The sequence below is a fragment of the Scyliorhinus canicula genome, chromosome 2 (assembly GCF_902713615.1).
Source record: "Scyliorhinus canicula chromosome 2, sScyCan1.1, whole genome shotgun sequence".
Classification (NCBI taxonomy): domain Eukaryota; kingdom Metazoa; phylum Chordata; class Chondrichthyes; order Carcharhiniformes; family Scyliorhinidae; genus Scyliorhinus; species Scyliorhinus canicula.
In genome coordinates this window covers 289,464,792-289,488,877 of record NC_052147.1, presented here as the reverse complement: position 1 = coordinate 289,488,877, position 24,086 = coordinate 289,464,792, and the positions used below count along the sequence as shown (strand labels likewise).

Genomic DNA, 24,086 nt, shown 5'->3' with positions numbered 1-24,086 from the left:
GCGAGGACAAACTTCTTCACCCTCCCAACTTTTAATAAGTATTTAGATGAACACTTGAAATACCATTGCATATAAAACTATGGAGCAAGTGCTGGAAAATGGGATTAGAACAGTTGGGTGCTTGATGGTTGGTGTGGACATGATGGGCCGAAGGGCCTTTTTCCATGCAGCAAAACTTTATGACTCTAATTATTTTTAAAATCAATTTAAAGTACCCAATTCTTTTCTTTCCAATTAAGGAGCAATTTAGCGTGACCACTTCACCTACCCTGTATATCTTTGGGTTGTGGGGGTGAGACCCAAGCAGACACGGGGAGAATGTGACTGGGGCCGGGATCAAACCCTGGTCCTCGGCGCAATGAGGCAACAGTACCAGCCTCCCCGGACAGGCACCGGAATGTGGCGACTAGGGGCTTTTCACAGTAACTTCATTGAAGCCTACTCGTGACAATAAGCGATTTTCATTTTTTCATTTCAGTGCTAACCACTATGCCACCGTGCCACCCAACTCTAGTTTAAGTAATTCCCCATTCCTCCATTTGGAGTCTGCATTATCTGGTAATCGAAATCATTGTATAAGATCAGTCATTGACTGTGCCGAGCATTCAAAACTAATTTTTATTTTCTCATGTCGGACTGATGAGCAATGAACCAGCTCAGCACATGCTGACACCTGTGGAATGATGGAGGAGCAATCTGACAAAATCGATCATATCAGTAGAAACATTCTTGCAGCTTGAACGTTCTATCACAACCTTTTCTTCTTCTAAATCCCACATCGTTGTCCACATCTCCATTTGGGAAAGTTCAGCTTACATCATATCAAGCTGCAAAAAAAGTATAGAAGTGAGAAACATTAAAACAGGATTGAGTAAAAGCAGCCAGTGTTGGACTCAAACCGATAGCTGGCCATATCATTCCTGGGGTACTATTAATTTTCTGGAATTGCTCATTCTCTTTCATCAGTTCATCTCACAATTGTTTCCATGAATTTCTGTCACATTCTATTTCATTTTACACTCTGAAATCTGGAATTGAAAATGTCACCAAGACGGATGTTATTGTGATGACAGATTAAGGCAATGGTGCTGAGTGGTACAGATGGAGGGACAAGGTCGCTGTCTACATCTCATAGACACATCCTGGTATAATCTCTGCCGGATATCAAAACTATCTTAAACAGCTACTGAAAGGGAAATAAGAACACAGCCTAGAAACAAAATATCCAGAAACAGTGCACCTGAACTTCCACGACCTGCATTCTCCCACAGCCCAAATATCAACTGCAAGCTAATGCCAGTGCACTGCTCTCTCCCCGTTGTCCAGTATCAAAGAACTAAGAACAAAGAAAATTACAGCAGAGGAACAGGCCCTTCGGCCCTTCAAGCCTGCGCCGATCCAGATCCTTTATCTAAAACTTGTCGCCTATTTCCAAGGATCTACTTCCCTTTGTTCCCCGCCCATACAAATATCTGTCAAGATGCATCTTAAATGATTCTATCGTGCCCGCCTCTACCACCTCTGCTGGCAAAGCGTTCCAGGCATCCACCACCCTCTGCGTAAAAAACTTTCCACGCACATCTCCCTTAAACTTTCTCCCTCTCACCTTGAAATCGTGACCCCTTGTAATTGACACCCCACTCTTTGAAAAAGCTTGTTGCTATCCACCCTTTCCATACCTCTCATAATTTTGTAGACCTCAATCAGGTCTCCCCTCAACCTCCGTCTTTCCAACAAAAATAATCCTAATCTACTCAACCTTTCTTCATAGCTAGCACCCTCCATACCAGGCAACATCCTGGTGAACCTCCTCTGCACCCTCTCTAAAGCATCCACATCCTTCTGGTAATGTGGTGACCAGAACTGCACGCAGTATTCCAAATGTGGCCTAACCAAAGTCCTATACAACTGTAACATGACCTGCCGACTCTTGTACTCAATACCCCGTCTGATGAAGGCAAGCATGCTGTATGCCTTCTTGACCACTCTATCAACCTGCGTTGCCACCTTCAGGGTACACTGGACCTGAACTCCCAGATCTCTCTGTACATCAATTTTCCCCAGAATTCTTCCATTAACCGTATAGTCTGCTCTTGAATTGGATATTTCAAAATGCATCACCTCGCATTTGCCTGGATTGAAATCCATCTGCCATTTCTCTGCCCAACTCTCCAATCTATCTATATTTTGCTGTATTCTCTGACAGTCCTCCTCACTATCTGCAACTCCACCAATCTTAGTATCATCTGCAAACTTGTTAATCAGATCACCTATACCTTCCTCCAGATCATTTATGTATATCACAAACAACAGTGGTCCGAGCACAGATCCCTGTGGAACACCTCTAGTCACCCTTCTCCATTTTGAGACACTCCCTTCCACCACTACTCTCTGACTCCTGTTGCCCAGCCAGTTCTTTATCCATCTAGCTAGTACACCCTGAACCCCATACGACTTCACTTTTTCCATCAACCTGCCATGGGAAACTTTATCAGACGCCTTAATGAAGTCCATGTATATGACATCTACGGCCCTTCCCTCATCAATTAACTTTGTCACTTCCTCAAAGTTTGTAAGACATGACCTTCCCTGCACAAAACCATGCTGCCGATCAATGATAAGTCTATATTTTCTTCCAAATGTGAATAGATCCTATCCCTCAGTATCTTCTCCAACAGTTTGCCTACCACTGACGTCAAGCTCACAGGTCTATAATTCTCTGGATTATCCCTGCTACCCTTCTTAAACAAAGGGACAACATTAGCAATTCTCCAGTCCTCCGGGACCTCACCCGTGTTCAAGGATGCTGCAAGGATATCTGTTAAGCCCCCAGCTATTTTGTCCCTCGCTTCCCTCAGGAACCTGGGATAGATCCCAGCCAGACCTGGGGACTTGTCCACCTTCATACCTTTTAGAATACCCAAAACATCCCCCTTCCTTATGCCGACTTGACCTGGAGTATTTAAACATCCATCCCTAACCTCAACATCGGTCATGTCCCTCGCCTTGGTGAATACCGATGCAAAGTACTCATTAAGAATCTAACCCATTTCCTCTGACTCCACGCATAAATTCCCTCTTTTGTCTTTGAGTGGGCCAATCCTTTCTCTAGTTAACCTCTTGCTCCTTATATACGAATAAAAGGCTTAGGGATTTTCCTTAACCCTGTTAGCCAAAAATATTTCATGACCCCTTTTTGCCCTCTTTATTGCGCGTTTGAGATTTGTCCTACTTTCCCGATATTCCTCCAAAGCTTCATCCGTTTTAAGTCACCTAGATCTTGCGTATGCTTCCTTTTTCATCTTAGCTAGTCTCACAATTCCACCCGTCATCCATGGTTCCCTAATCTTGCCATTTCTATCCCTCATTTTCGCAGGAACATGTCTGTCCTGCACTCTAATCAACCTTACCTTAAAAGACTCCCACATTTCAAATGTGGATTTACCTTCAAACAGCTGCTCCCAATCCACATTCCCTAGCTACTGCCAAATTTGTTATACTTGGCCTTCCCCAATTTAGCACTCTTCCTTTAGGACCACTCTCGTCTTTATCCATGAGTGTTCTAAAACTTACGGAATTGTGATCGCTATTCCCAAAGTAATCACCGACTGAAACTTCAACCACCTGGCCGGGATCATTCCCCAATACCAGGTCCAGCATGGCCCCTTCCCGAGTTGGACTATTTACATACTGCTCTAAAACACTCTCTTGGATGCTCCTTACAAATTTTGCTCCATCTACGCCTCCAACACTACATGCGTCCCATTCAATGTTGGGGAAGTTAAAATCTCCCATCACGACCACCCTATTGCTCCTATTGTTTTCTATAATCTGTCTACATATTTGTACCTCTACTTCACGCTCACTTTGGGAGGCCTGTCGTAAAGTCCCAAAAATGTTACTGCACCCTTCCTATTTCTTAGCTCTATCCATATTGCCTCAGTGCGCGAATCCTCCATAGTACCCTCCTTAATCACAGCTGTGATATCATGTCTGAACAGTAATGCAACTCCTCCACCCCTTTTACCCCCCTCTCTATCCCTCCTGAAGCATCTATACCCTGGGATATTTAGTTGCCCGTCCTGCCCTTCCCTCAACCAAGTCTCAGTAATACCAATGACATGATATTCCCAGGTACTGATCCAAGCCCTAAGTTCATCTGCCTTACCTGCTACATTTCTCGCATTAAAACCTTTCCAAATATTGACTGGAAACACTATGGTTCGAGTACTTTAGATGGGTCCGTTTTTGTCCAATGTGTGCAGGAGGGTTTCCTGATGCAGTATGTAGATAGGCAAACGAGAGGCGAGGCCGTATTGGATTTGGTACTGGGTAATGAACCAGGACAGGTGTTAGATTTTGAGGTAAGTGAGCACTTTGGTGATAGTGACCACAATTCGATTAAGTTTACTTTAGCGATGGAAAGGGATAGGTATATACCGCAGGGCAAGAGTTATAGCTGGGGGAAAGGCAATTATGATGCGATGAGGCAAGACTTAGGATGCATCGGCTGGAGAGGAAAACTGCAGGGGATGGGCACAATGGAAATGTGAAGCATGTTCAAGGAACAGCTGCTGCGTGTCCTTGATAAGTATGTACCTGTTAGGCAGGGAAGAAGTGGTCAAGCGAGGGAACCATGGGTTACTAAAGCAGTTGAAACACTTGTCAAGAGGAAGAAGGAGGCTTATGTAAAGATGAGATGTGATGGTTCAGTTAGGGCGCTTGAGAGTTGCAAGTTAGCTAGGAAGGCTCTAAAGAGAGAGCTAAGAAGAGCCAGGTGAGGACATGAGAAGTCTCTGGCAGGTAGGATCAAGGATAACCCTAAAGCTTTCTATAGATATGTCAGGAATAAAAGAATGAATAAGGTAAGAGTAGGTCCAGTCAAGGACAGTAGTGGGAAGTTGTGCGTGTAGTCCGAGGATATAGGAGAGGTGCTAATTGAGTATTTTACGTCTGTATTCACACAGGAAAAAGACAAAGTTGTCGAGGGGAATACTGAGATACAGGCTACTAGACTAGAAGGGCTTGAGGTTCATAAGGAGGAGGTGTAAGCGATTCTGGAAAGTGTGAAAATAGATAAGTCCCCTGGTCCAGATGGGATTTATCCGAGGAGTCTCTGGGAAGCTAGGGAGGAGATTGCTGAGCCTTTGGCTTTGATCTTTATGTCGCCATTGTCTACAGGAATAGTGCCAGAAGACTGGAGGATAGCAAATGTTGTCCCCTTGTTCAAGAAGGGGAGGAGAGACAACCTCAGTAGCTATAGACCAGTGAGCCTTACTTCTGTTGTTGGCAAAGTCTTTGAAAGTTTTATAAGAGATAGGATGTATAATCATCTGGAAAGGAATAATTTGATTAGAGATAGTCAACATGGTTTTGTGAAGGGTAGGTCGTGCCTCAGAAACCTCATTGAGTTCTTCGAGAAGGTGACCAAACAGGTGGATGAGGGTAAAGTAGTTGATGTGGTGTATATGGATTTTAGTAAATCGTTTGATAAGGTTCCGCATGGTAGGCTATTGCAGAAAATACAGAGGCATGGGATTCAGGGTGATTTCGCAGTTTGGATCAGAAATTGGCTAGTTGATAGAAGACAAAAGGTGTTGGTTGATGGGAAATGTTCTGACTGGTGTCCAATTACTTACAGTGATTGTTTGTTTTTGGTTAGAGGAGGAGTTCGGGAGGGAAACACTGAAGAAGTGTTTGGGGTTTAACTGTCACTTGACAACAGCTCCACCACAAACCACCTTCTGGATACAGTGACCGCAATGCACTGATGCAAATTTTCCTCGTAACAGCCAATCAGCAGCTCCGCTCTGCTGCCCTCTGCTGGATCACGTTCCGTGTGATCAGCCTGGTCGGGCTGCATGCCCCATCCCTGCCGATCAGCCATCGTCACTCTTAGACCAAACACCAAGGGGCCTCACGGTAGCATGGTGGTTAGCATCAATGCTTCACAGCTCCAGGGTCCCAGGTTCGATTCCCGGCTGGGTCACTGTCTGTGTGGAGTCTGCACGTCCTCCCTGTGTGTGCGTGGGTTTCCTCCGGGTGCTCCGGTTTCCTCCCACAGTCCAAAGATGTGCGGGTTAGGTGGATTGGCCATGCTAAATTGCCCGTAGTGTAAGGTTAATGGGGGGGATTGTTGGGTTACGGGTATACGGGTTACGTGGGTTTAAAGTAGGGTGATCATTGTTCGGCACAACATTGAGGGCCGAAGGGCCTGTTCTGTGCTGTACTGTTCTATGTTCTACCACCCCGCGTCCCACGCCAAGCGCCAGTCCCTCCCGTCAGCAGAACATTTTGCCCTCCTTCCCCCCTCCCCAATAACAAAATAGCAATCCCAATCCCCCAAAACAAATTTATCACCTGCTCGCCCCCCCCACCACTGCACTTCCGTGAACCCTGATCTTTTGTGGACTCAGCTCCACTTTCCCGCCCGAACACCATAGCCCTTAATCCCTTCATTCTTCATAAAACTATCTATCTTTAGCTTAAAAACATTTAATGAAGGAGCCTCTACTGCTTCACTGGGCAAGGAATTCCATAGATTCACAACCCTTTGGGTGAAGAAGTTCCTCCTAAACTCAGTCCTAAATCTACTTCCCCTTATTTTGAGGCTATGCCCCCTAGTTCTGCTTTCACCCGCCAGTGGAAACAACTGCCCGTATCTATCCTATCTATTCCCTTTATAATGTTTCTATAAGATCCCCCCGCATCCTTCTAAATTCCAACGAGTACAGTCCCAGTCTACTCAACCCCGCCTCGTAATCCAACCCCTTCAGCTCTGGGATTAACCTAGTGAATCTCCTCTGCACACCCTCCAGCGCCAGTAAGTCCTTTCTCAGGTAAGGAGACCAAAACTGAACACAATACTCCAGGTGTGGCCTCACAAACACCTTATACAATAGCAGCATAACCTCCCTAGTCTTAAACTCCATCCCTCTAGCAACTTTTTGTGACTCATGCACTAGCACACCCAGGTCTCTCTGCACAACAGCATGATTTAATATTTTATAATTTAAATAATAATCCCGTTTGCTGTTATTCCTAACAAAATGGATAACCTCACATTTGTCAACATTGTATTCCATCTGCCAGACCCTAGCCCATTCACTTAAACTATCCAAATCCCTCTGCAGACTTCCGGTATCCTCTGCACTTTTTGCTTTACCACTCATCTGAGTGTCATCTGCAAACTTGGACACATTGCCCTTGGTCCCCAACTTCAAATCATCTATGTAAATTGTGAACAATTGTGGGTCCAACACTGATCCACAAGGGACACTGATTTCCAACCAGAGAAACACCCATTAATCCCCACTCTTTGCTTTCTATTAATTAACCCATCCTCTAACCATGCTACTACTTTACCCTTAATGCCATTCATCTTTATCTTATGCAGCAACCTTTTGTGTGACACCTTGTCAAAGGCTTTCTGGAAATCCAGATATACCACATCCATTGGCTCCCCGTTATCTACCGCACTGGTAATGTCCTCAAAAAATTCCACTAAATTAGTTAGGCACGACTTGTCCTTTATGAACCCATGCTGCGCCTGCCCAATGGCACAATTTCCATCCAGGTGCCTCGCTATTTCTTCTTTGATGATAGATTCCAGCATCTGCCCTACTACCGAAGTTAAGCTAAATGGCCTATAATTACCCGCTTTCTGCCTACCTCCTTTTTAAACAGTGGTGTCACGTTTGCTAATTTCCAATCCGCCGGGACCACCCCAGAGTCTAGTGAATTTTGGTAAATTATCACTAGTGCATCTGCAATTTCCCTAGCCATCTCTTTTAGCACTCTGGGATGCATTCCATCAGGGCCAGGAGACTTGTCTACCTTTAGCCCCATTAGCTTGCCCATGACTACCTCCTTAGTGATAACAATCCTCTCAAGGTCCTCACCTGCCATAGCCTCATTTCTATCAGTCGCTGGCATGTTATTTGTGTCTTCCACTGTGAAGACCGACCCAAAAAACCTGTCCAGTTCCTCAGCCATTTCCTCATCTCCCATTATTAAATCTCCCTTCTCATCCTCTAAAGGACCAATATTTACCTCAGCCACTCTTTTTGTTGGACTACAATGTGGAAAAGTGTGAGGTTATGCACATTGGAAAGAGGAATTTAGGCATGGACTATTTTCTAAATGGGGAAATGCTTAGGAAATCAGAAGCACAAAGGGATTATCTTAAGGTTAACGTGCAGATTCAGTCGGCAGTTAGGAAGGCAAATGCAATGTTAGGATTCATGTCGCGAGGGCTAGATACAAGACCAGGATGTACTTCTGAGTCTGTATAAGGCTCTGGTCAGACCCCATTTGGAGTATTTTGAGCAGTTTTGGGCCCAGTATTAAGGAAGGATGTGCTGGCCTTGGAAAGGGTCCAGAGGAGGTTCACAAGAATGATCCCTGGAGTGAAGAGCTTGTCGATAAGGAAGGTTGAGGACTCTGGTCTGTACTCGTTGGAGTTTAGAAGGATGAGAGGGGATCTCATTGAAACTTACAGGATACTGCGAGGCCTGGATAGAGTGGACGTGGAGAGGATGTTTCCACTTGTAGGAAAAACTAGAAGCAGGGGACACCATCCCAGACTAAAGGGACGATCCTATAAAACAGAGATGAGGAGGAATTTCTTCAGCCAGAGGGTGGTGAATCTGTGGAACTCTTTGCCGTAGAAGGCTGTGGAGGCCAAATCACTGAGTGTCTTTAAGACAGAGATAGATAGGTTCTTGATTAATAAGGGGAATCAGGGGTTATGGGGAAAATCATGGAATTTACAGGGCAGAAGGAGGCCATTCGGCCCATCGGGTCTGCACCGCCCCCTTGAAAGAGTTCCCTACCTAAGCCCCTGCCTTCACCCTGGTTTAGCACACTGGGTTAAATCGCTAGCTTTTAAAGCAGACCAAGCAGGCCAGCAGCACGGTTCGATTCCCCGTACCAGCCTCCCTGAACAGGCGCCGGAATGTGGCGACTAGGGGCTTATCACAGTAACTTCATTGAAGCCTACTCATGACAATAAGCGGTTTTCACTTTCACTTTTCACCCCATATCCACAACCCAGTAATTCCCACCTAACCTTTTTGGTCACTAAGGGCAATTTAGCATGGCCAATCCACCTAACCTGTACATCTTTGGACTGTGGGAGGAAACCGGAGCACCCGGAGGAAACCCACAGAGACACAGGGAGAACGTGCAGACTCCGCACAGACAGTCTCCCGAAGCTGGAATTGAACCCGAGTCCCTGCAGCTGTGAGGCAGCAGTGCTAAACACTGTGCCACCCTTGAGAAAAGGAGAATGGAAACGAGAAACATATCAGCCATGGTTGAATGGCGGAGCAGACCCAATGGGCCGAAAGGCCTAATTCTGATCCTGTGTCTTCTCTTATTGTGGTCATAATGTTCTTTCAATACTGAGGCACCCAAACTTCACATAATGCTAATCAATGATTTGTAAAAATATACCCCTGCTTTACCTCAAGCCCCATTTATAAGCTTCAAATATGATTGGTCTTTATCTACTTGCAGTCAGCTTCAGGGACTGAGATAGACCCAGGACTCCGTATAGCCACATCATTATTTAATATATATGCTCTTCCTTCTACCTGTATCACCTAGCACTTCCACTAACTTGCATTTATCTTATTGGAATTGTTCTTCCTTTTGTATTATCAGAAATGTTTTAGATTGTGCTCCCGAACTCACTGATCTCCAGTTCGAGTAAAAGTGGAGGCAGCAATAACCCCCTTGGGTACTCTACTTTCGAACCTTCTCCATCCAAGCAAAACCAATTCACCAATTACAACACATACATTTCCCAAAGATTTATATATAAACAATGGCATTGGGGTAAAATAATTACATAATCAGTTGGACCCATAATCCTTTCCCCTGAAAAACCTATTGTGATACTAACCAGGTCCTCCACATCTCCATCATTCTCAGGCTCCGCCAATTCATCAATGGGTTTCTCCGCTGGAGCCAGAAACTGCAGATGTGAAAGAAACAACTCAGAATTACAAAGAACAAATAAAAGAACAAAGAAAAGTACAGCACAGGAACAGGCCCTTCGGCCCTTCAAGCCCGTCCCGACCATGCTGCCCGTCTAAACTAAAATCTTCTACACTTCCGGGGTGCGTATCCCTCTATTCCCATCCTATTTATGTATTTATCAAGATGCCCCTTAAATGTCAGAAATGAGCAAGTGGACCAGGAGCATCTGCGGGAGAACAAGGCAGAGGTAGGGAGAGCTAGGCCACTCGCTTTGTTGAGCTCAGAAGTTATGTCTGATCAGTATATCAGTTTGAATCATAGAACTGCTACAGTGCAGAAGGAGGCCATTCAGCCCAACAAGACTGCACCGACCCTCTGAAAGAGTACCCTACTTAGCCCACACCGCCACCTTATCCCCATAAACCAGTAACCACAGCTAACTTTTTGGACACTGAGGGACAATTTAGCATGGCAAATCCACCTAACCTGCACATCTTTGGACAGTGGGAGGAAACCGGAGCACCCGGAGGAAACCCACGCAGTCACGGGGAGAACGTGCAAACTCCGCACAGACCCAAGGATTGAATTGGATCCAGCTTCCTGCCGTTGTGAGGCAGCAGTGCTAACCGCTGTGGCACCGAGCTGCCCCCCCTCCCCACTTGTTGTATGCTGTTCTGCAGCTGTTCGATTCCCAACAAAATGAAAGCAGACATGGTGGTGGAGTGGTTAGTGCTGCAGCCTCACAAAGATGTGTAGGTTAGGTGGATTGGCCATGCTAAATTGTCCCTTAATGTTCAAAGAAGTGTAGGTTGGGTGGGGCTACGGGATAGGGTGAAGGGGGGTGACCGAGGTAGGGTGCTCTTTCAGAGGATCGGTGCAGACTCGATGGGCCAAATAGCCTCCTTCTGCACTGTAGGAATCCTATGGCTCTATTTACCTGACACCTTTGCATTCCAAGTCTCGGTGTACATTTCCCACTGTCATAAACAATAGCCCCTATATTAGAAGCACTGCTCGCAGTACTTTCAGTTGTCCGATTGATGAGGGGTGAGCTGCATGGAAGGGGCGAAAAAAAATCAGCTATTTTTCTATTTCTGTAAAGATTTAATTTGATAAATTCAGTAACAGAAGTGTTCTCAAATAGTAAATAGTAGTCCCAGACCCGCAGGACCTGAAAGCAGGGGATACAAGCCATCTTTTGTCCAGTGATTAGTTTTACCTCTTTGGCTTCATCAACGGTCACTGTGCTTTCTGCAGCTTCATCGCTTGTGATCAGAGTGAAAGCATCTGCAATTAAGAGATAAATTGTTAATATTAATGTCAGCTATCACTCCCTACACCTACACAGCTCCTGGATTTAATAGAACCCTGGTTGTACTGTTAAGTTCTGGTCGGGATATTATTAAAAGGACAGGAAGGCATTGGAGAAGATGTAGAGATAATTTGCAAGGACGGTCCCAGAAATGTGGGGTCTCTGTATCAGAAAAGAATTGACAGGCTGGGTCCCTATTCTCAAAAAAAAATGCCAAGGGGTGACCTAACCGAAGGTTTAAGATTATGGAAGGTTTTGATAGAGTTGATACAGAGAGAATGCTTCCTGTTGTGGGGAAGAGCAGAACGGGAACCCGTCAATCTAACATAGGGTGTTCCTCAGAATGGAAGGTTGGTGGTGTTCCACAGGGATCGGTGCTGGGGCCTCTGTTGTTTGTAGTGTCCATTAACGATTTGGAGGAAAATGTAGCTGGTCTGATTAGTAAATTTGTGGATTACACCATGGTTGGTGGAGTGGCAGATAGTGTTGAGGACTGTCAGAGGATACAGCAGGATAAAGATAGGTTGGAGACTTGGGCAGAGAAATGGCAAATGGAGTTTAAATGTGACGTAATATATTTTGGTAGGTCTAACATAGAGCGGAAATATACAGTAAATGGCAAAACTCTTAGGAATATAGAAAGTCAGAGAGATCTAGGTGTGCAGGTCCACAGATCTTTGAAGGTGGCAACACAAGTGGACAAGGTAGTGAAGAAAGCAGACGGAATGCTTGCCTTCATTGGACGGGGCATCGAGTATAAAACTGGCAAGTCATGCTACAGTTATATAGAACCTTGGTAAGGCCGCACTTGGAATATTGCGCACAATTCTGGTCGCCACACTACCAGAAGGATGTGGAGGCTTTGGGGAGGGTACAGAGGAGGTTTACCAGGATGTTGCCGGGTCTGGAGGGTGTTAGCTATGCGGAGAGGCTGAATAGACTCGGACTGTTTTCATTAGAACGACGGAGGTTGAGGGGTGACCTGATAGAGGGCTACAAGATTATGAGGGGCATGGATAGAGTGGATGGGCAGGCACTCTTTCCCAGGGTGGAGGGATCAGTCACCAGGGGGCATAGGTTTAAGGTCCGTGGGGCAAAGTTTGGAGGAGATGTGCGAGGCAGGGTTTTTACACAGAGGGTGGTGAGTGTCTGGAACGTGTTGCCAGGGGAGGCTATGGAAGCAGATACATTAACGACATTCAAAAGGCATCTTGACAATGTTATGGGCCAGGGTTTAGAGAACCCAAAAGTGCATCATGGAGTTCACCTGACCCACAACCTTTCATAGATTGTGGTTATAAGAACATAAGAACTAGGAGCAGGAGTCGGCCATCTGGCCCCTCGCGCCTGCTCCGCCATTCAATGAGATCATGGCTGATCTTTTGTGGACTCAGCTCCACTTTCCGGCCTGAACACCATGAACCTTAATCCCTTTATTCTTCAAAAAACGATCTATCTTTACCTTAAAAACATGTAATGAAGGAGCCTCAACTGCTTCACTGGGCAAGGAATTCCATAGATTCACAGCCCTTTGAGTGTGGAAATTATGGGGAGCACAAAGGCCTACGTCACAGGTGTGATGCAACAGAGATCTTACGCACTTTTAAAGCAAAACCATATTTATTTATGAATCGAGTTAACACTTTATAAACCCACAGTAAACATCTTAACAACTATCAACACCAATAATCCCCACAGATACAATATTCTATAAGTAACCCTTCATAACTTTCCCAACAACATCAATAAGACCAAAAGACAATTTTTACAGAAAGACAGCAGGTTTAAATTCTCTACAGAAACAGGTATAACTTTGAAATCCTCAAATGATCTGGAGATAGTCTTTAGATTGCAGGGAGAGATCCTTATACAGCCGCTTGCTTTGCCTGCAGCTATCCAGCTCTGAAAGTGAAACTAAAACACACTGTAGCTGCCTGCTCAAAAACAAAAGTGAAAGACAGCCAGCCCAGCTCCACCCACACTCTGACATCACTGCAACTATTTGATAAGCACCCATTTCTTAAAGGTACTCTCACGTGACAACAAACACATGGGTAGGATGGGTATAAAGGGATACGGCACAAGGTAGTGCTGAGGGTTTTGACAAAGGTTGGTATCATGATCGGTACAGGCTTGGAGGGCTAAAGGGCCTGTTCCTGTGCTGTATTGTTCTTTGTTCTATCCAATCTCTCTTCATAACTTAAATGTTCCATCCCAGGCAGCGGGAGGACAGAATCTTGCCACCAGTGAACGGCGCGCGGCCAGGAAACATGTCACTCGGGGACCCGGGAAACCTGCCCTCTATTGTTTGGCTAAAAATTTAGTATAAAAACTTGACTTTTACCCGAGGATATAAGGTTATGATTAATAACCACTAATAAATAAAATATTAATAATATATATTAAAGTTTTCCATCTTGGTCTCATCAGGGCATTGACAAAAATACAATGTCAGGGATAGCAACAAAATGTATACTGTATGGCATTCTTCTTATATAGCATCAATTTTATTGATTTCCCTGACATTGTATTCTTGTGAACGTCCTGAGAAGTGCAAGATCGAAAACTTCAACAAAAATCTTTTTTTCAGCAATGTTTAAGTTCTAGACCACAAAACAACTAATTAATATATACACAGTATAATAACCAATACGTATGGTATAACAAACAAGATATATGGTATAAGAAATAATATATGTATGGTAAAATATCTAAACTATATGGTATATTGACAAATAATGTCAACAATCTGCACCTGGTCTGATAGAATTCTCATCCAACTTGGCAATGATGTTAAATGACATTGATATTAACCAATGAGGTTGGCCATTTGGAATTGCCCAGCCTTTAACCGTCATAATTTAACGTCAAAGCCGTTTAAAATCATTTCCATTGATGGAGACAAGTGCTGACGAAGAAACATCCTATTGGACTTTGCTCCGGTTAAGTATTTCCAAATTCAAAACACCAGACTGAAATTCTGATGAAAGGTCATTGACCTGAACTGACGTTTTCACTGCCTGAACGGCGGGCTTGAAGGCGGGGTGGCATGAAAAAATGCAGCAGGTGGCCTTCCTCAAATCCGCCCTCCTTTGGGCCTGTTGGGCTGGGGAGGCATCTCCTTTACAGGGCCCTTTGGAAGCATCTCACCACTAATTGCCCCCATCACCGCAATCCACGGTGAAGATATGGAATCAGTTGAGTAGGCGTTTTAGGGTGGAATCATGGGTTTGAGCCGGGGGCGGGGGGGGTGGACAGTGTATGCAGGAGGTGGAGGGAAGTGGAGCTGGTCAAGGTACGGGATCTATATTTAGAGGAAGGGTTCACCAGTCAGGAGGAGTTAAGGGAGAAAGGTAGAGCTGCCGAGGGGGAGTGAGTTCAGGTATCTGCAGGTTAGGGACTTTGCGCAAAAGGTCTGGAGGGGGTTCCCTAGGTTGCCGGGATACACCCGACTGGAGCGACTGCTGCTTCCGGGTGGGGAAGGATTGGATTGGATTTGTTTATTGTCACGTGTACCAAGGAACAGTGAAAAGTATTTTTCAGCGAGCAGCCCAATCAGATCATTTAGCAGATGAAAAGAAAAATACATAATAGGGCAAGACAAGGGGAGGGAAGAATTAGGGATGTATACAAGTGGCTGGGGAGCAGGGAGGCGAGCAAGTGGTGAAGATCAAGGAGAAATGGGAAGAGGAGTTAGGAGGGGAGATCAGTTGGGGAGCATGGAGTGAGGCACTGTGTAGGGTAAACGGGACCGCCTCATGTGTAAGGATGAGTCTGATATAGTTTAAGGTGGTGCCCATGTTGCATATGACTCGGGTGAGAATGAGTGGGTTCTTCTGGGGGGCAACAGATGAGTGTGAGAGGTGTAGGCGGGGGCCAGCGAAACACGGGAGTGTTCGCAATCTTAGTCAGGATAGTGGAGGAGGAGGTGGACCCGGACACTTTGGTGGTGATATTTGGGGTTTCAGAGAAGCCGGAGCTCATGGAGAGGAGGAAGGCTGATGTTGTAGCCTTCGTCTCTCTGATTGCACAGCAGCGAATGTTGCTGGAGTGGCGGTCGGCATTGCCACCGGGGGTAGCGGCTTGGTTGGATGACCTGTACGACTACCTGTGGTTGGAGAAGATTAAGTATGAGTTACGAGGCTCTGCAAAGGTGGGGGATGTTTGTGACCGTGTTTGAGGGCCTGTTCATCGCAGGAAAGGGAGTGGGGGGAGTGAAAAAGGGGAAAATATTTGTGCAGACTTTATAGTTGATTGCTGGGAAGTATGTTTCCTGGGGTATTTATTTGTTCTAACACGTTTTGATATGTTTGTAATAAAATACATTGTTTTAAAAACTGCCCCCACCATCCAAGATAATTCCCCTCTTGAACACACCACCAACTGTCCTCGCTGAGGCCCCCGACCCCAGACGTATCTCGGCTTCTCGGCATGATGGGGCTGCCTGCAGGCCTGTTGTGCCAGCCTTGGCCGTGCTCCCGGTTGGCACTGCCAGGATTACAGAGCTGCCAGCGATCAAATGGCCGACATTTCTCTGAGGCGGGATTGTCCCCGGTGAGCGGGCTCCCCTCTGGGGGGAGGGGAGCAGTACCCCATGATATTCAGCCCACTAAATATTACTGCCCTCTGCAGAGACAGCCAACCTGCTGACTACTGCAGGATTTTCTGTTTTCATTCTGGACAGAAGGGCTCCTGATACAGGAATGAAGGGTGACCACTGAAAACTGGATTTGCCAGTACATAACGGGATGAATGGCCATCCTAGCCTTGGGATGTTTTACTATATTAAAGGTACTGGAATGCAAGTTGTTGTTCTGTTACATCTTACACATGTTTGGTGAACAAATGGAATAATGAAATGCTTCCCACCTTTCACGATCAACTCCCAGAAGTCTTGTAGCCCCTTTGCCTCCACATTCTGCTTCAGGGTTTGCAGTAACATGTTGAAGAGTTTAGATTCTCCAGCCTGGAAATCAATTAACAGGCAATAGGACAGTTTTAACTTAAAAAAGCAGCGCCCAAGATATAACAAACATCACATCTATCCAAACTGGTGCATTAACAACATCATTCACCTACTTAAAGTGAGATATAAACGTCTATATTATTTATCTAGCAAACCTTTGTTACAATCCCAGAGCAAAACCCCAGATTTTGTTACAATCTGGTTGTTTAAAGTAGACAAAATTGAAATCACAATTACTTACCAATAGAATAAAGCTACGAGATTCCGTGGTTCCAAGCAAACAGAAAAATATTTACTGTACAATAGCCAACAAACCAGTCAGTGCTATCTATCTCATAGTCCAGCATACAGTGCTATCTATCTCATAGTCCAGCATACAGTGCTATCTATCTCATAGTCCAGCATACAGTGCTATCTATCTCATAGTCCAGCATACAGTGCTATCTATCTCATAGTCCAGCATACAGTGCTATCTATCTCATAGTCCAGCATACAGTGCTATCTATCTCATAGTCCAGCATACAGTGCTATCTATCTCATAGTCCAGCATACAGTGCTATCTATCTCATACTCCAGCATACAGTGCTATCTCATAGTCCAGCATACAGTGCTATCTATCTCATAGTCCAGCATACAGTGCTATCTATCTCATACTCCAGCATACAGTGCTATCTATCTCATACTCCAGCATACAGTGCTATCTATCTCATACTCCAGCATACAGAATTAACATGAGGTAAGCATAAATTAACAGGGAACTGGTGTTCAAGCATACCACCACTGCACACCCACCAAGACAGGTCACTAAAATTCATCATCAATACACCAAGATATCAGTCAACACTAAGAGTTACAGAAATTCTTTAAAACTCTGTCTTCCTCACACAGAATTTTCTGCCCTTCTCCTTCAAGCAGTTCACCTGTACCCTAACCGGCGGCAGTTCTACTCCCCCCCCAAGTTCCACAGGTACAATCCTCACAGGGACGGCACACTAATCCAGGTCTCCCTCAAATCTGTTCCCAGGTCCAGCCTTCTCTGTCTTCCTTTCAAGTTGAGCTGACTTACTACCAAGACTAACCTCCCTGTGGTGGCCAGGTGACACTCTACATAGGCACAGTCCCAGAAACTGAACTGGACCAGCCATATAAATACTGTGGCTACAAGAGCAGGTCAGAGGCTGGGAGTTCTGCAGCGACTAACCCACCTCTCAGATCCCCATAGCCTGTCCACCATCGACAAGTCCAAGTCAAGAGTGTGATGGAACACTCTCCACTAGCCTGCTTGAGTGCATCTTCAAGAAACTTGACACCATCCAAAACAAAGCAGCCTGCCCGATTGGCACCAGCACTTTCAATTTCCATTCTGTCCACCACCGACGCACAGCGGCAGCAGTGTGTATCATCCAAGAACTGCATTGCAAAAACTCATCAAGGCTCCTTCAACTGAACTTTTTAAATCCGTAACCGTGACCAGGTAGAAGGAAAAGAGCAGCAAATGCACGGGAACAAATTCCCCTCCAAGCCACATATCATTCCGACTTGGAATTGTATCACTGTTCCTTCACTGTTGATTGGTTAACCTCCCTGAATTTCCTTCCTAAGAGCACTGTTGATGTACCTACACCACATACACTGCAGTTCAAGAAGGCAGCTCACCACCACCTTCACAAGGGCAATGAAGGATGGGCAATAAAAATGCTGGTCCCGCCAGCCAGGCTCGTAAGAACCCAGGAAATAGGAAAAGTAGGCAATTCAGCCCCTACAGCTTGCTCCACCACTCAATCAGATCATGGCCATTCTCTTCCTGGTCTCAAAGCCACCTCCCCACCTCTTCCCCATATCCCTTAAACGCATTATTTTTATCAGAAGTATGTCTATCTCCTATGTCCCGTGAAAAACACTGGTTCTGGGGCTCTGAGTCTCAATCTCCCCAGCTGCACTGAGCAACTACTCCTTGGCTTCCTGGAGCCAAACTTGGTAGCAGCACAGAGCTACCAGCGTCGCCCATTGACTTCTCTGAGTCCTAGGGCGTCATTCTCCCACCTTGTTATGCTCTAACAAGGCTGGTGATTAGCGGGAGAGGCCAAAGACCCACACCAGGCGCCACGCAACCAGCCCGCTCCCATAGGTGAAATCGGATCTCGCTGTAGTGTGGCGAGAAACCAATTATCACCACTTCAGCCCCATTTCCATACATTTAACGAGTGACTCCAAATCCAACGGCCTCCCATCATTCAGCAGCCTCCCCAGTGAGTGGTCACGCTGGTGCCGATTAGTACTCCTTTTGAAAAAGTGAACCTGGCGGAAGGGATTCTGTGGGGAGCCGAGGAGGCGCGCAGCCATCTTCGCTCACAGGCAACCAGCCTGGGGGCGCTGGGCATCCCACCCCAGTGCTCAGTGTGGGACCCTCCACAGGGGTGGGCCGCCACATGGGGGGGCATCCGCTGGGTGGGTGGGAGGGGGGGTGCAATCGCTCGCGGCACCACCATGCCAACCCCATTCCGGGGGCAACCCCTGTCCCCGCCTGTCTGCCCCAATGACCATCCATAACCCCCTTCGACTGCTGAGGCCTTTGGCCGTGCAGCTGAAAGCTATTGCTAATAGGGAATTGGCAATGGTGGTTAAGTGAGCACTTCACACATAAAGTGGATTCCTGTGGGTGTGCGGGCCATGTGGCTTGTGGGAATTATAGCCTAGCATCCCAATCACACCTTGATGCCTGAAGAATGCGGGAGGCAAAACCACACACGCAACATCCGAAAACCCAGGGGATGGGGCACAGATCCGGGGACATGTCCATGGCCAGAGGGTAAGTGAGAGTCACGGGGAGGGCTGTGGGGGGGTGGGAGGGGGGGATGACTGGAGAGATGGGCAATGGGTTCAGGGGTCAGCCTTCATTGCAGAAGGGACAGAGGCATCATAATGGTTGCGAAAAAGGTGTTCAATATTATTGTACAAACCCCACTCCTGATGGTGCCCCTCCATCCACCCTCCCAACCCTCACCCCGGGTTGGCCCTCAGCGCCCCCACTTCCTGGTGGGTGCCCATAGGGTCCTGGGTTCACCTTGGGATGAAGGGGCAGCTGGTTTGAGCCCCAGCTGCCCCTGCATCATCTGGCTCTGGCAGCTCTGGTGGTTCCTCATGATCTGCACCATCGTGTCGACACCCTCGGCGATGCTCCTCAGTGACTGGGCCACGCTCTGCCGTGCCTCGGCAATGCCCACCTGCGACTGGGACAAGCTCCGTAGCATCTCGGCCATTCCCATGTGACAGAGGGACATGTCCCACCGAACCTCATCAAAGTTTTTTTAAAAATAAATGTTTTTTATTGGGATTTCGAACATACTATATTTACAGGGATAAGCCACGGTGACCAGGTCTCTGGCACTGAGTCCGTCCCTGTGGCTCAGAAGGGAAGGGGGGAGAGCAGGAGAGCAATAGTTATTGAGGACTCGATACTTAGAGGGACAGATAGACGGTTCTGTGGCAATGATAGAGGCTCACGGTTGGTGTGTTGCCTCCCGGGTGCCAAGGTCCGTGACGTCTCTGATCATGTTTTCAGGGGGAGGGGGAGCAGCCACAAGTCGTGGTACACATCGGTACCAACGATATAGGTAGGAAAAGGGACGGGGATGTACAACAGGAATTCAGTGAGCTCGGGTGGAAGCTGAGAGCCAGGTCAGACCGTGTTGTCATCTCTGGTTTGTTGCTGGTGCCACGTGCTAGTGAGGTGCAGATAAACAGATGGTTACAGGGATGGTGTAGGAGGGAGGGTTTCAGGTACGTGGATAATTGGAGCACATTCTGGGGGAGGTGGGACCTGTACAAACAGGACGGGTTACACCTGAACCAGAGGGGCACCAATATCCTGGGAGGGAAATTTGCTGCAGCTCTTCAGGGGGGTTTAAACTAATTTGTCAGGGGGATGGGAAACTGATTTGTAGTCCAGGAGATAGCGTTGCTGGAGTTCAGGAAGTTGAGGGTAGTGCAGTACTGAGGAAGGTACCAAGGTCACAAGAGTGAACCTGCAGGCAGGAAGGTGGTTGGAAGTGTGTCTACTTCAATGTGAGGAGCATTAGGAATAAGGTTGCAATGCAGATTTTGGATAGGTGTGGTAGTCACAGGGTAGTTGTCATGGGTGACTTTAACTTTCCAAATATTGATTGGAACCACTATAATTCAAATAGTTTGGATGGGGCTGTTTTTATCCAGTGTGTGCAAGAGGGTTTCATATAGAACATAGAATAGTACAGCACAGAACAGGCCCTTCGGCCCTCGATGTTGTGCCGAACTTTGTCCGAAACCAAGTTCAAGCTATTGCACTCCCTGTCATTCTGGTGTGCTCCATGTGCCTATCCAATAACGGCTTGAAAGTTCCTAAAGTGTCCGACTCCACTATCACAGCAGGCAGTCCATTCCACACCCTAACCACTCTCTGAGTAAAGAACCTACCTCGGACATCCCTCCTATATCTCACACCCTGAATCTTATAGTTATGCTCCCTTGTAACAGCTACATCCATAGAACATAGAATATTACAGCACAGTACAGGCCCTTCGGCCCTCGATGTTGCGCCGTCCCGTGAAACATCTCTAAAGTCCCTCCACACTATTCCCTTATCGTCCATATGCCTATCCAATGACCATTTGAATGCATTTAGTGTTGGCGAGTCCACTACTGTTGCAGGCAGGGCATTCCACGCCTTTACTACTCTCTGAGTAAAGAACCTACCTCTGACATCTGTCCTATATCTATCTCCCCTCAATTTACAGCTTTGTCCCCTCGTGCTGGACATCACCATCTGAGGGAAAATGCTCTCAATGTCCACCCTATCTAATTCTCTGATCATTTTGTATGCCTCAATTAAGTCACCTCTTAACCTTCTTCTCTCCAATGAAAACAACCTCAAGTCCTTCAGCCTTTCCTCATATGATCTTCCCTCCATACCAGGCAACATACTTGTAAATCTCCTCTGTACCCTTTCCAATGCTTCCGCATCCTTCCTATAATGTGGCGACCAGAACTGCACGCAATACTCCAAATGCGGCCGCACCAGAGTTTTGTACAACTGCAACATGACCTCATGGCTCCGAAATTCAATTCCTCTACCAATAAAAGCTAACACACCGTACGCTTCTTAACAACCCTCTCAACCTAGGTGGCAACTTTCAGGGATCTATGGAATGGACACCGAGATCTCTCTGCTCTAGAAACACTACCAAGAATCTTACCATTAGCCCAGTACACTGTCTTCCTGTTATTCCTTCCAAAATGAATCACCTCACACTTTTCTGCATTAAACTCCATTTGCCACATGTCAGCCCAGCTCTGCAGCTTATCTATGTCCACCCGAGGAAATAGTCTCTGAACGTCCACTCTATCTATCCCCCTCATCATCTTATAAACCTCTATTAAGTCGCCTCTCATCTTCCTCCGCTCCAAAGAGAAAAGCCCTAGCTCCCTCAACCTTTCATCATAAGACCTATCCTGCAAACCACGCAGCATCCTGGTAAATCTCCTTTGCATCCTTTCCAATGCTTCCACATCCTTCCTATAATGAGGTGACCAGAACTGCACACAATACTCCAAATGTGGTCTCACCAGGGTCATGTACAGTTGCAGCATAACCACGCAGCTCTTAAACTCAAGCCCCCTGTTAATAAACGCTAACAGACTATAGACCTTCTTCACGGCTCTATCCGCTTGAGTGGCAACCTTCAGAGATCTGTGGACATGAACCCCAAGATCGCTCTGTTACTCCACATTCCTCAGAACCCTGCCGTTGACCCTGTAATGCGCATTCAAATTTTTTCCACCAAAATGAATCACCTCGCACTTATCAGGGTTAAACACCATCTGCCATTTTTCGGCCAGCTCTGCATCCTATCAATGTCTCTTTGCAGCCTACAACAGCCCTCCACTTCATCCACTACTCCACCAATCTTGGGGTCATCAGCAAATTTACTGACCCACCCTTCAGCCCCCTCCTCCAAGTCATTGGTAAAAATCGCAAATAGCAGAGGACCCAGCACTGATCTCTGTGGTACACCGCTGGTAACTGGTCTCCAGTCTGAACATTTTCCATCCACCACCACCCTCTGTCTTCTATGTGATAGCCAGTTACTTATCCAATTGGCCAAATTTCCCTCTATCCCACACCTCCTTACTTTCTTATCAAACGCCTTACTAAAATCCATGTATACGACATCAACTGCTCTACCTTCATCTACACACTTAGTAACCTCCTCAAAGAATTCAATCAAATTTGTGAGGCAAGACTTACCCTTCTCGAATCCGTGTTGACAATCCCGGATTAAGCTGCATCTTTCCAAATGGTCATAAATCATATCCTTCAGGACCTTTTCCATTAACTTACCGACCACCGAAGTAAGACTAACCGGCCTATAATTACCAGGGTCATTTCTATTTCCCTTTCTTGAACAAAGGAACAACATTCGCCACTCTCCAGTCCTCTGGCACTATCCCCGTGGAGAGTGAGGACCCAAAGATCAAAGCCAAAGGCTCTACAATCTCATCCCATGCCTCCCAAAGAATCCTTGGATATATCCCATCTGGCCCAGGGGACTTGTCGACCGTAAGGTTTTTCAAAATTGCTAATACATCCTTCCTGAGAACATCGACCTCCTGCAGCATACCCGCCTGTATCACACTCTCATCCTCAAAAACATGGCCCCTCTCCTTGGTGAACACTGAAGTAAAGTATTCATTCAACGTCTCTCCTATTTCTTCTGATTCCATACACAAGTTCCCACTACTGTCCTTGACTGGCCCTACCCTCACCCTGGTCATTCTTTTATTTTTCACATAAGAGTAAAAAGCCTTGGGATTTTCCTTGATCCGACCCGCCAAGGACTTCTCATGCCCCCTCCTAGCTCTCTTAAGTCCATTTTTTGCTCATTCCTTGCTACCTTGTAACCCTCAAACGAACCAACTGAACCTTGTTTTCTCATCCTTACATACTCTTCCTTTTTCCTCTTGACAAGACATTCAACTTCTTTTGTGAACCATGGTTCCCTCACATGGCCATTTCCTCCCTGCATGACAGGGACATACCTATCAAGGACACACAGTACATAAGAACATAAGAACTAGGAGCAGGAGTAGGCCATCTGGCACCTCGAGCCTGCTCCACCATTCAATGAGATCATGGCTGATCTTTTGTGGACTCAGCTCCACTTTCCGGCCTGAACACCATAACCCTTAATCCCTTTATTCTTCAAAAAAAATCTGTCTTTATCTTACAAACATTTAATGAAGGAGCCTCAACCGCTTCACTGTGCAAGGAATTCCATAGATTCACAACACTTTGGGTGAAGAAGTTCCTCCTAAACTCAGTCCTAAATCTACTTCCCCTTATTTTGAGGCTACGCCCCCTAGTTCTGCTTTCACCCGCCAGTGGAAACAACCTGCCCACATCTATCCTATCCATTCCCTTCATAATTTTATATGTTTCTATAAGATCCTCCCTCATCTTTCTAAATTCCAACGAGTAGTCCCAGTCTACTCAACCTCTCCTCATAATCCAACCCCTTCAACTCTGGGATTAACCTAGTGAATCTCCTCTGCACACCCTCCAGCGCCAGTACGTCCTTTCTCAGGTAAGGAGACCAAAACTGAACACAATACTCCAGGTGTGGCCTCACTAACACCTTACACAATTGCAGCATAACCTCCCTAGTCTTAAGCTCCATCCCTCTAGCAATGAAGGACAAAATTCCATTTGCCTTCTTAATCACCTGTTGCACCTGTAAACCAACTTTTTGCGACTCATGCACTAGCACACCCAGGTCTCTGCACAGCAGC

The 24,086-nt window shown here is 46.3% G+C and overlaps 1 protein-coding gene across 1 annotated transcript in view; it reads right to left on the bottom strand.

The window, feature by feature from the left end:
• Window positions 1-590: 590 nt before the first annotated feature.
• The window catches only part of xrcc5 (X-ray repair complementing defective repair in Chinese hamster cells 5), a 333,072-nt gene continuing 309,576 nt past the window's right edge, over window positions 591-24,086 (bottom strand). The window contains exons 18-21 of the mRNA XM_038790233.1: window positions 16,166-16,262; window positions 11,204-11,271; window positions 9,908-9,979; window positions 591-827 (exon numbers count right to left, since the gene is read on the bottom strand). Coding sequence (XP_038646161.1) covers window positions 813-827; window positions 9,908-9,979; window positions 11,204-11,271; window positions 16,166-16,262 — 252 coding nt within the window. The 3' untranslated portion in view covers window positions 591-812. The remainder of the gene's footprint in view (window positions 828-9,907; window positions 9,980-11,203; window positions 11,272-16,165; window positions 16,263-24,086) is intronic.